Source organism: Protopterus annectens, chromosome 1.part0, assembly GCF_019279795.1.
Source record: "Protopterus annectens isolate FY-2018-M chromosome 1.part0, PAN1.0, whole genome shotgun sequence".
In the NCBI taxonomy this organism is placed as follows: Eukaryota; Metazoa; Chordata; order Ceratodontiformes; family Protopteridae; genus Protopterus; species Protopterus annectens.
In genome coordinates, this window is record NC_056725.1 from 523,806,465 (window position 1) to 523,820,422 (window position 13,958).

General features: G+C 36.3%; 1 protein-coding gene across 1 annotated transcript in view; it reads left to right on the top strand.

Annotated features, from left to right (window-relative positions):
- Nucleotides 1-911: 911 nt before the first annotated feature.
- RRP36 (ribosomal RNA processing 36) overlaps nucleotides 912-13,958 on the top strand; it is a 349,049-nt gene continuing 336,002 nt past the window's right edge. The window contains exon 1 of the mRNA XM_044061146.1: nucleotides 912-1,484. Coding sequence (XP_043917081.1) covers nucleotides 923-1,484 — 562 coding nt within the window. The 5' untranslated portion in view covers nucleotides 912-922. The remainder of the gene's footprint in view (nucleotides 1,485-13,958) is intronic.

Here is a 13,958-nt window from a genome sequence, read left to right on the forward strand (position 1 = left end):
ATTCCATTGTGGGAAGTAGCATTTTTTGATGGTTTCATTGTTTTGTCTGGCAGTACTTACACAAAGAAAAAATCAGAAACGTGCTATTTCCTATATTAGCACGAAAAGGTACTGTTGCAGTGAAACATATATTCCCACTGTGACAGCAGTGACTAATGATGTACCAGGATTTCTTAGGCAATACTAAATGCTGTCAATATTTTTCTTTGTAGAATTTCCAATATCAACAGGAGCCTTCTCTCCACTCACAATTTATATAAAGTCAAGAAAAAGAAGATAATAAACAAGAAACACATTATTTATTCTCCTAGCACTTTGTCAGTAAGCCTTACAGGGAATTAAGTGTGTGGAAAAGAATTATTTAGAGTAGTATAGAGAGATGACATTTATAGGTAGTATCAAATTAAGGTCTGAATGGTTATTCCAAATGGACAAATTACAACATTGTAAAACATTCAGATTAAATTGTAGCTATAAGAAATGTAAAAGCTGCCTGAAACGAGTATTTACCTTTATTGTGCCTTGTGCCTTTCAGGCTTAAAAAAGAATCTCCATACAAAAGTGATGTTTTGTTTACTTTTTAAGATTAATATTTTCTGTTTTTTATTTAAATTGAGTAGCTGCTAATCTGCCTTTGATTCTTGGATCACTTACTAAGGATTTTCCAGGTAATTGTACAGTATAATTCTCTGCAAACTCCATACAGTATATCATGCCATTTTGGAGGCTCAGCCCTTTATATGCAGAGATCAAAATAGCCAGAAACAGTTAGCAAATTTGAGAAATCCTTAAATTGTCTATATTAAAAGGATTAATTTAAGTAAAATTGTCATAGTAAGAACCATCCATGGCTGTTGTTTAGTTTACTGCTTGTTTCCTATTTGTTGTTTACCATGATTTTATTTTTTTCCTGTAGTTTTTAATGGCTGCTAAAGTGAAGCAGATACCACAGAAGAGTGTGGGCAAAGAACAGAAGAAAAAATGGTCACTGAAATCTGCTTCACCTCTCAGAAAAGCATCCAAGAAAGTATTGCATCAAGTCACGGTAGAGAAAATCAGCAGTGACACTAAATCTACTGGGGACCTGAGAAGTAAAAGAAGAAATATGATAAATAAAGGGAAATACTTTGTGCACAAGCCAAAGTTTCAGCAAAATTTAACTAGTAACCATGGTTGTGAAGAGGACTCAGAGGACTTGGATGAGAATGAAAGTGATAAAGAGGAAAATGAGATGAATGCTGAATTAGGTGTGCAGAAATCGAAGTCCAGGCACAGTAACATAAGGAAGGAAACCAAAGAGGACTGTTCAGAGACTAGTGATGAAAATGACTATGACAGTGATGAGGATGGAGCTGAAAGTGACATTACAGAGAGTGATGGTGGTAGCAGCAGTAGTGAAGTTATTGATCAGAAGGATGATTTCAAACTGTCTGGTAGCCAAAAGACAGAGGATATAAAGACTGCAAATGAAGACATAAGGAAAGGTAAGGAAGTTGCTGGCCACCACAGCGGTGTTGGGGTAAAAGGAAGCACACTTGCCTTTGGAGCAGAATGCTGTGGTTTCTAGTTCTAAACCAGGTAGGTAGATTGCTGATACTGCAGTGCAGCATATTGGGGGGGGGGTGCTACATTCGTGAGTGTCATCCTTCGGATGAAACATTAAACTGAGGTCTCATCTTCTTAAGTTGGTGGTAGATCATGTGGGTTTAAAAGCTCCCATGACACCTTTCGAAAAGACTATGGGTCCTTTATTTATATAGTAAAATAACTTTTATTTATAAAGTATTTACATCTGTGCAAATATGTAAATATACAAATCTGTTTACAAATATTCACAATTTGCTCAGTTTTCATCCCTATTAGACCCCCAGTTCATTTTTCATAACCACCATTTAATTTGACTTATATTTTTACTAAACTCTATTTACCATTAAACATAATTTCATTTATTTTTACATTCCATATAACCCATATAACATAAAATAACTTATCTATTCTCATTACATATTCTTTCTTTTATTCTTATATTTAATCAAATCCATGGGCGGCCACAGTGGTGCAGTGGTTAGCATTGCTGCCTCACAGCAAGAGGTTCTCTGGTTCGATTCTTGGCTGGGGTGCCTTTTGTGCGGAGTCTGCATGTCTTCCCTGTGGTCGCGTGGGTTTCCTCCGGGTGCTCCACATCCCAAAGACATGTAGTAGATGGATTGGACACTCTAAATTGGCCCTAGGTGTGAGTGTGTGCATGTGTGTGCCTTCTTTGGAAGGTTGGGTGCCGTGCTGGCAACTCAGCACCGTAAAACTCCACTGCCAATCATGAGCGGACAGATGATCCGCTGTGGCGACCCCTAACCGGGAAAAGCCGAAAGAAGAAGAATCAAATCCGTGTTTTTTTTATCTACATCTTTTATATCTTAAAAAATATTTACATAGTTTTCTCCATAGCTTTTTTTACTCTCTTACATTTCAAAAACACATGTGCCTTAGTTTCTTCTTCTTGACAATATAAACATATTATGTCACTTTTCTTTTTAAATGGCATATTTCCTTTTACTGGTGATTTATCTATTACCAGACTCCACAAAAAAATCTTGACATTCTACTTTCTGATTACACCATGAGCTTCTTATTTCTATAGTTTTAATTTTACCATCTGTTAGATGTTCCCATGGTTTTACATAGTAATGTTTTATCATTATATTCTTATACCATACTTTTCTATCATTTTCTATAACATCAGTTTTTATTTTCCACAAAAATATTTTTTTTCTTGGTAACATTTCATTTTTTCATTTATATACTCTTATTCTCTTTTACTCTGTTTTTTTACCATACCCCCAAATTTATCATACATATATTTATACAGTTTTAGTACTAATCTCTCAGCTTTTTCATTTAACACTTTGTACAAATTTAATGAAGTAGCTTATACCACTGGGTTAATTAACCCCAACCCCCTTCTTTATTTACATACAAAACTCCACTTTTTAATGGATTTAATCTAGAACCTCCGTATAAATGAAAAAAAAATATCCAATAATTCCTTTTCAGATATGGAAAAAAAGCCTTTTTTCCTGAATGATAATTTATGTTCTACAGAAAAAGATGTTTGCTTTATTTCTTCTATTGTTTTTTCCCCATTCAATTCTACTTGCATCTTTATACCCAAATTTTATATGTAACACAGAATTTTTGTTCATTGTAAAGTATATACTCTTGATATTTACTCCATCACCTAAACCTTTTCTCTTTATCATCTCTAGCCATTCATTTGTGGAAGTTATTTATTAATTCTTTTATTCAAATTTTGTTTTTTGCAATTATTATAATGTCATCTGCATATGTTAACAGAACTGGAATTCTTAACCCTTCAGATGATGTATACCCCACCTCCTTAGTATGTGAAATAAATTACAAACTTATCACATTTATGACTAATGAAAAGAGTATACAACTCATTGGACATACTAGTCCTTACACCACTCTTCATATGTACCTCTTGGCTTAACCAGCTGTTTACAAGTATTTTTACTTTATTATTAATTTATGCTGACATACATAATTTTCTAACTTTCTCTGTTATATTCTTTCGTGATTACCTATACGAGTTCATGTCCATTAACTATCATTAATACTTCTTAACAACCCTTCTGTTTATACTATAAATACTATCTTATATAATATTTTCCATCTTAGTTTCAAATCTATTTTGCATTATTTTCTTAAAGATCGTATAATCATTATTATTCAATACTATTAGTCTCCATTTTTTTATTTCCTTCTGTCTTCCTTCTTTCATATGAATTTAAGTATTCCACTACATATTTTTTTATACATAAAACCTTCATTTAACCATTCATTCAAAATCTTTAAAAATATATTTTTTGCCAATCCCTTAAATTTTTGTACCCTATTCCATCTGGCCCTGCAGCCAAATATATATTTACTCATCCTAATGCTTTATCTAGCTCATTGAAAGAAATCTCCTTTTCCAAATCTTTACTCACTTTTTCTGATAACGTTTTTATATTCCATGTTTCTTTCACTACATTCTTTTTTTCTGAACATTTCTTGTATATATTGTACTGCACTATTCAGAATTTTTTCCTGAGTTCTGTTTTCCCAATAGTTTTTTTGTCACTTATTTCAGAACCATCTTCTATACCCACCCACTTGACCAGGCTGTAGCATACTACAAAAAAACATTTCTACAACACTTAGACACTGTCGCTCCATTGTGCAAAATCAAGGTTAGAACCTCTACAAACCCCTGGCTCAGTAAAGAAACCAAACAAATCCTCAAGTCCAGAGACACTGCCTGGCTTTACTATAAACAAACCAAAGAAACACAAAACCTAACTAAGTACTAAGAACTGCGCAACTGTGCAAAAAAATGCATTATGCTGGACAAAAAATCCTACTACACAACATTACAAACTAAATGCCAACACAACCCCCAAAATTTTGGAAAAATGTAAACCAACTACTAAAACCCACCCAAAAGGCTACCCCCAAACCAACAACCCCTGACACTAAAGTTCCCATAGAAACACAGTTCAACTCCCACTTTGTGAACTCAATTCTATCCTTAGTATCACAGCACAGTTCATTCCTCACTATCCCCCCCAACACAAATAACACTAATGCAAGCTTTACTCTCAAAACACAATCAAAAGCATGCTCTCCAAACTAAAAACCTCAACAGCAGCCGACCTACTCTCCAGCTATTTATTGAAACTCACAGCAGATGCTATTGCTATCCCAATCTCCACTCTCCTAAACAGATCAGTTGTTGAAAACTATGTGCCCAGACTCTGGAAAATATCCTATGTTACACCCATACATAAAGGCGAGACCTCCACTGAACTTAATAACAACAGGCCCATTGCTTTACTCTCCCCCTGGCCAAAATCCTAGAAAAATGCATCCATACCCAGGTGCTAAAATATCTCCTAGACAGCAACATCCTGTCACCTACTCAGCATGGGTTCAGACCTGCCCATAGTACTACTACAGCCCTCCTCTGCTTCACAGACACAGTAAACCGTCTCAAAAATGAAGGCCTGCAGGTGTCAACTCTTTTTTGGATATGTCCAAAGCATTTGACACAGTCTCGCACCAAATCCTGCTAAACAAACTAAACCAATATCACCTGTCAAATTCCACTCTTACCTGGTTCCAAAGCTACTTAACTGACAGGTACCAAGCTGTGAAATGGGAAAATTCTCTCTCTGCTCAGCTGCCCATAACTATAGGAGTCCCACAAGGTTCTGTCTTAGGACCACTACTATTCACAATCTTCACAAATGACCTCCATGCCTCCACACAGCATGCATCTATCATTCAGTATGCAGATGACACTACCTTAATCTGTGCTGCACAAAACATGCCCATCCTCCTGCAAACAACTCAACTAGCATGCTCTGACATTGAAAACTACCTTAGCAAAGCCCAACATATCCTCAATCCAAAGAAAACTCAGCTTATGATTATAACCAGTTCTAACAAAAACACTGATAACAGTCAATTCAGTATCTACTCCACAAATGCTACTCCAATCGCTACAGTGGCACAGGCTAAGCTATTGGGAATAACCATGGACTCCCACCTAAAATTTGATAGTCATCTCAACTTAACGATTAAAAAAGTACATGCCAAACTGGGATCAGTCTACCCTATCAAACCATTTCTTACCAACAACACAAGATCAGCCATTGCTCACTCCCAACGTCTATCTACTCTATGCATCTTCCATTCTGACTAATCTCAACAAAACTGAACTAAGCAAAATAGAAGCCTGCCATAACAGAATTGCCCGCTTTGCTGCAAATTGCTCATATAGAACTCATCACTGTACTGCTTTGCGATAGCTCCATTGGCTTGAACTACCTAACCTCCTAACCTATAATCAGCTCTGCCTCTGTCATTCAGTCTATTACCGCCCCAAAGTGTCCTGCCCTCAAAAACCTAGTACAACATCACTCAGCCAAAAGGCCTCTTAGATCATCAAGCAAACTACTACTAGAAGTCATCAACAGCTACAATAGCTTTGGAGATGCACTATATATAGTAGTTCAGTGGCTAAAAATGGAACTCTGTCCCCACCAGCATTCAAAACACATCATCCAAAGCCTCCTTTAAAGACCTCATCAGGCAACATCTCAAGCAAAGTTGACAGTGCCATGATTGCTCCCCAGGCTAGTGAAAGCGGATAAGGTACACATACTAAACCTAGAGTACTTGATAATAGTTTTCAATCTTACAAACACTGGCTAATCTACAATGTATGTACTGTACCTGTGTACTATGGATGTATTCTACCTAGGTTCCAAATTTCAGCTGTACACCACTAATATTTTACTATCTTTATTTTTAAATTAATATTTTTTTGTTCTCTCCACTGTAACTGTTGATGTGCTGCATACCACTGTAAAAACATGTATATTGTAATTTGTGTGTGTACTGATCATGTTTAAATAACTAAATGTATCTGTAATTTTTCTATGTGGAGCTTTTCTCCCTGGGCCTCTGCTGAAAAAGGGCATTTTTGGCTCAGTCAGACACCCCCAGTTAACAAATGTAAAATAAAATAAAAAATAAATAAAAATACCATCTTTATTTTTTTCTCATCTAATTTTTTCTTCTATTTCTACTACTTCAAAATTTTTTTCTATTAATTTGTTTTCTTCTCTTTTTCCTTACTATTATTTTCATGTTTGCAATCCATCCATAAATGCCAACAATCCAAGCAATATTGTAGATGCATTCTCATTTCAGACAGTCCCAAAACAAACTGTTGGAATACTATTAAAGAAGTTGAAACCCACTTTACTGGCAGCACATAACTTGCCAGCAGAATATCTAAAATTAACAGCAGATGTTATTGCCTTTCCTGTGTCAATACTTATAAACCGCTCTGTAACAGAACAGTATGCCCCAGCTATTTGGAAAATTGCATATATTACACCATTACACAAAGGAGGTAATTCAACAGAACTAATGGTATCCACTTTTAACTTCTTAAACACCTTCTAAACAACAATCTTCTCTCATCATCATAGCATGGATTCCAACCACATCATAGCACTACTACATCCCTTCTAAGTTTCACTAATACTGTAAATAATTTCAGACACAATTGCAAAATAGTGTCTTCGGTCTTTTAGGTTCTGTCTAAAGCATTCGATACAGTTTCCTATCCTAAGTTACTGTCTACTCTGAAAAATCTTAATATCAACCCTGATGCTGTTAACTGGTTTCAGTTATCTATCTAGCCACCAGCAAGCTGTGAAATGGAAGCAAGATCTATCCCCACTCCTTCCTGTTAGACTTTTGAGGCCCTCAGGGTTCAATCTTAGGGCCCCTCCTCTTCAGCATATTCAAAAATTATCTTAAGACTGCCTCCTCTCAAGCATCTACCATACAATACACAGATGATTCAACCCTCATATGTGCAGCATCCACAATAACTCAACTTTTTACAGTCACACAAAAAGCCTTCTCTGATATTGAAACATGGCTAGCAAACTCGCAACTCATTCTCAACCCTAATAAAACTAAACTTATGATCTTTCATCCAGCTAAACCTTCTAACTTCCCATTTAACTTTTATATCACTACCAGTAATAATATTAGGATTTTTCCAGATTCCCAAACAAAACTATTAGGCATTATAATCGACAACAGACTAAAATTTGACATATGCATTTCTAACACAATCAAAAAGGTTCACAAGAAAATGGGAACAATGTATAGAAACAAAAAATTCTTAACAGATGCTGCAAGAAGAGCCATAGCTAGAACCCACCTTCTCTCCTCACTCTTATATGCATCCCCCATACTTACCAACCTCTAAAAGTCAGAACTAAGTAAATTTAGAATCATGTTTTAATAAGATGATTCCACACATTCAACCCATCACTGTCCAATGTCTAAAAAATCTTTCTTGGTTGGAACTACCTCATGTTATTAACTATAACCAGTTAATAATGGCTCACAAAATTAATGCACAATCCTGACAATGTACCTTCCCTAAAAAGTCTTCTACAACCGTACTCTAACCTTCGTACTCTTCGATCATCTAACAAAGACTTGCTTCAAGTAACCAAAGTATCTAATACAGCCGGCAACGCTCTCTACACTAATTTTGTTGCTAAAAATTGGAATACCCTTCCACATAGTATTAGATGCATAAGCAATCTTAATAATTTCAAAATATCTCTCCAAATACATTTATTTGAAGCCTGGCTTTGCACATGTAACACTCCAGGTTAATTATTAACTTAGCATTACTTATACAACTTGGCCGCATGCATTAACTCTATTAACATAACCCTTCTAACAACACTACTTCTCTATAAGTAGTTATATTCCTAGCTGTAACTCTCACCACGGAAGTATTACTAGCTATGTAACCTGCTTAATTTTCTAATTAATGTTATGTTCCTCCACATATATAAATTCAGCCATATATTTGTGCATATTAAAGTGTTTAAAGTCTTGTTCTATTTGATACTATGTATATATTTTTGTTTTTACATTTTTATCCTGTAAATGTGTTAACATTCATTTTTTTGTCAATTTTGTTTATAATTTCTGTTACTTATTGTGATAATTTGTATGTAAGCTTAGACAAACTTTTCTTGCCGGGCCTTCACTGAAAATGGGCACCGTCTCAGTCGGACCATCCTGGTAAACAAATGTAAAATAAAATAAATAAATTAACATTTCAATTCATATTTTTGCATCATGTCCCATTTTCCTATAAATATAACATTTTCTTTTGTAACATTTACTTATCAAATGTCATTTTCTACAAAAGAAAAATGTTTTGGGTTGTTCCCCCAGTAGTTCACTATTCCCGTCCACATTTGCAATGCTTGGTATATGTATAATTTTTTTCTCTTTCTATTTTTAATACAGTATTAAAATCCCAACCACCAGTTAATAAACTCCCTTTGTCATAAACTTTTGCACTGTCTAGTACTTCTTTACATAAAGCTTTCAAATGTCCTTTCAAAGTTGCTCTTTCTACCTCTGTTTGAAATTTTACTTGAAACTTCTTTTTTAGTTTTCCTGTTAAATGCTTTTATCACATAAAGATTCCATGAGATAGTCTTTTTTTTTCATATTCTCCAAGAAAATGTTTCATTGAAATAACAGTCTAAAATATAATGCCACAAAATGTCTCATGTTAGGTAGTCCAATCTCACCTTCATTTTTACATATGGGTTTGGAGCCAATCCTCCGCTCCGACTCTGCCGATTTTCAAGCTCGAAGACTTCTGGTTGGCTCATGGCTAAGCAGGTATCCCATGGTGCACCAGTGCAATCCCCAGATCTTGTTTGCTGTGTCAACGAGTTCGGATGTGCTTCTCTTGACTCTGGCTAAGTTTTTGCAAATTTTCATTATTCTAGTATCTTTTGCATAGTTATTGAATATATACATTATAGGACTTATCTTTATTGTCTTGTGATTGTTGTGTGACCCTGTTAGTGGTATCCTGTGTACCAGTAGTTAGGCACAATTGCGATTTACCTAAACCGTTAGTTTTGGCGGTTTCGTATTTTTCTGTTATTTACAGTTAGGATTTGCCTAAATTGCCTTGTGGCCTTGTGTGACTAGTATAGTAGTCTCCTGTATTTCAGTAGTTAGACGGACTTGCATTTTTCTTGTCTAGAGAATTAGTTTGGCGTTTTTAATCAATAGGGGCGCCTATTGATTATTTTCTGTCAAGTGATTATTGTTGACTGGTGGTCTTTAGCGGGGACCCGCTAAAGTCTTAATTTCTTACAGTTGTTAATTTGCTACCCTTGAGCGTGTGTGTGTGTGTGTGTGTGTGTGTGTGTGTGTGTGTGTGTGTGTGTGTGTGTGTGTGTGTGTGTGTGTTGTGCCTTCTTGGTCTGTTTGAATTAGAAGACCCGGTTCTTTACAGGGCTAGGCCCGTTTAACTTTGAGGACCTAGTCCTCGTGTTGCTTCCTCTATATTTTATTTAAAATATTCTCCTGTGTGACTGAATCTGTTTAGTGGAAAATCTAGTTTCTATCTTACACCAGGCTAGGCCCGTTTAACTAAGAGGACCTAGTTCTCGTGTAATTCGTCTGCAGGGCTAGGCCCGCCGTTTTAGTTAGAGGACCTAGTCCTCAGTCATTTTCTTTCTCTTTTCCTCTGATTGCTTGTGGGTTGCAATGTCTAAGGATAGCAAGGCGCACAAACCCACTGGGTTTAAAAAATGTATGATGTGCTCCCAGAAAATGTCTTTGACCGATGGCCACAGTAGCTGTCTCTACTGTTTGGGAGCCATCCATTTGCAATAATCATGTTTGTTCTGTCATGCTTTCTCTCCTAGAGTGTTGCAGGAGAGAAAGAACAAACTGATACTCAGGGGTCTTTTGAAGGCAACCTTCGAGGAAGCTTTGTCTGATTATTAAATTTTACATGAAACTTCTTTTTTAGTTTTCCTGTTAAATGCTTTTATGAAATAAAGATTACATGAGATGGTCTTTTTTTTTCATATTCTCCAAGAAAATGTTTCATTGAAATAACAGTCTGAAATATAATGTCACACAATATCTCTTTGTTAATAAGAACAAATGCTCATATCTCATGTGTTTTTACATCCAAAGGAGCTATTAAATTGTCCCACATGTAATACTTGTCCATTTCCTTTTCTTCTTTACTCGTAATCCTTACCACATACTTCTGTTTTTCACTTTCTTCTGCCTTCTTTTCTGCTACTCCACTTTTGATTTCTTCTACTTTCTATGCATATGTTTTCTTTTCCGTCTCACCACTATTTTTCAGGATTGTCTTCACAGCTTCTTTTTATATTTTCTCCATAATGTCCCCCGAGGAAATATCTCCTCCATTTTCTAGCTCACCCTGCACCACCATTTCTTTAAGAAAGTCATCCCATAACCCTCCTTCCTGGGAGGGTTGTAATTATACATCTATCATTTGCTGACTCATCTTCTTCAAACAAGTTTCTTAGATATATTTCCTCAGACTTCTGCAAATGTTCTGCATTCTTGATATTTGCTTTCTCCTTCATTTCTTTCACTACTCCTTTTCCTCCTCTCTCCATCTGCCTCCCTGTTTCTCCAGGCTGCCTCTGCACCAGGAACGGAAACAGGAAATGTTCCTCCAAAATGGTTTCCACTCACAACAACAAGAGTAGAGGAAGTTCCCTGATGCCTTGAAACAATTTCCCTTAGTCGTATAAATACCACCTTGGATTTGCCCTGAAAAGACACCTCTAGCCTAGTGGTACTAACTTGATCAATTAAGGAGATTTTATATATATATATATATATATATATATATATATATATATATATATATATATATAAAATTAAAAAAGTATGAGCTGTAGTGTATTATAAATAACTTAAATGCAGTTAAATAAGGTTGCAGACTAACAGGCTTGGTATGTTTTGGGAAAATGTGGATATTTGTGTTCCAGTTTTGGGAATGAGGGAGACCAGAGCAGTAGCACACAGTTCACTTTGGCTATTCCAGAGGAGATAATTATTCTAGGTGTGCTGCTGTAGTTATACACGTGTTCAAAGAGCAGTTCAGTGCCTCTCAGGGCACTGTGGTAGTCTAAACATACTTAGATTGGATTCAGTGATTACTTTTGAAAACTAGTTGTACTTTGGTACAGACTTGTTTGAGGTGATAACTAACACTGAGATAGCTGCCCTGTCCATTTTACTACTTCCAAATTTATTCTGGTAAAATGTGAACAGTGCAACAGTTTACCAGAGAGAAGTAGAATTGTTGAAATCCTAACTAGATCCTTTCATTCTGAGTTTAATTGCACTGCAGTGTGCAGTTAGTCACATGTAAAGAGCAGCATGCTTGCCTAATGGGCTTACTTTAACAACAAATGATAACAAAAAGTTATGATTATTTTGAGGTATAGGTAAGGCTGATTGTCGGGCTTGTGAGACCCAGTTTCTTAAGTTTCAACTACAGTTCTGTCAAGAAACCATGAATTCCACAACTATCTGTCATATGTTTAAAGTACTTTATTGCAGCGAGAAGTTTGCTGTTTGTATTCATGATGTTGATACCTGCACCACTCTGCACCTCGGCGATATTGCTGTACCTCTTAGCAAGGGGAATACTTCAGGTACTGCAGCCTCAGACTTGCTATATATTCTTACTTTCAGTTCAGCTGTTCCAAGAATCTCAGTTAAAGTTCTTGGAATGACATTGAGCACCTGTGGCAAAAAGGAGATCCCCATCAGGAAGAAGACGATAATGAAAATTGCTTCCTTTTTTAATGCTTCAGTGAAGCACCTATTGGAGTAGACTATTTTCTTTATAAAAAGAATGCTTTAGATAAGTAACAGGATAGATAGATAAAGGAAGTTCTGAAAATAAATATTTGGATGACATCATATGCTTGTACTGAGGATGTAAATGGGGAAGACTTGCATGGCTGAAGACAATTAAGGGGTACGGATACCATAAGAGAAATGGGATTGAGATCCATAACAAAAACTACAGACGTGTGAGATATTAATAGTTGTTGGCTGGATATCTGACTCCCCCATTGCTGCTCTCTCCCTGGGTAGCCACGCCCATACTTTCCTACTGCTCTCCAGTCACTCAACCTACTAACTGAACTTGAGTCGCCTGGGTCGTAGTCAGGGCTTTATCCCCCTGGGCCACTGGAGTGGCCCCTTGGTGGTTTTACTGGCTGTGTTAGACAGATTCATGACCTCGGTAAAGGCTCCCTTGGAGTCTGTATCATATATAATTTGGCTTATAGATGTTAAATCTAAAAAAAAAAAAAAAAAATCTAATTTTTGTTTAGGTGTGTGAGGACTGCCAACTTCTCAGTTGGAAGCATATTCCATATTAAAACCAGTGTTGTGGGAAGAAGCAACATCTTTTTAAGGTTGGAGTTTTAGTTGTTTCTAGGCCCAAGCTATTATTTCTAGTAGGAAGATTGTATGGCCAAGAATAGCACAAAGTACTTTATCCTTAAGAACTTTAAATGCCAGAATTAAATTCCCTTGCATAGCTTGCAGTACACTGAGTGCTACTTAAGGTGGAGTGACCTCTAGGGCTGTGATAGAGATATTACAGATATTGTCATCTAAAGTATGTTTTAATCCATATGAATCTGTGGGCTGAATATATACAAAATGCTGAACAGTTTTCTATTTGAAATCTTTAGAGTTTTATCAAGTGTAGTATTCACTTTAGAATTTCTTGACAGTACTATACAATACTATACAATACTGTTGGGAGGGTGGCCTAATGGTTAAGGTGTTTGCCTTATAAACACAAGGTGCAGGGTTTAAGTCCCACAAGGGATAATTGGCTAGGCTTAAAATGGCTGGCAAGGGCAGTTTGCTTAGTACTAACCTATGAACCTATACATACATAAATACATATATACATACGTACATACAGATATTTCAAGCACAGGTATTAATGCCCTTCTAGCCTGCCAATATACCAAAACACTTGTTCCCATGATGTGTCCAGGCGTTTCTTAAAAATATCTAAACTAGTACTTCCTTTAATGTAATTTGGTAGTCTGCTCCATGCATCAGCTGCTGTCTCAGAGAACCAATTTTTACATTTCTCATTCCTATAGAATCTTCTACATGGGCTGTCTGATGATTCTGTACTGATGTGTCTTTTGGCTTTTCCCGGTTAGGGGTCGCCACAGTGGAACTCCGGTCCGCTAATGATTGGTAGTTGATTTTTATGTGCCGATTTACCAGCCCTGACGCACAACCTTAAACGAAGGTACGCCCATTCACGCATGTCTCCACGCAGAAGACGGTCTAGCTGAGAATCGAACCAGACAGCATCTTACTGTGAGGCGAGAACGCTGTACTACTTTTTGATAATCCCAAACATTCCCAGAGGTAGTTGTCTCTAAATGCCCTATATACCAGAATAAGATCTCTGACACTGTACAAGTTCAGATATT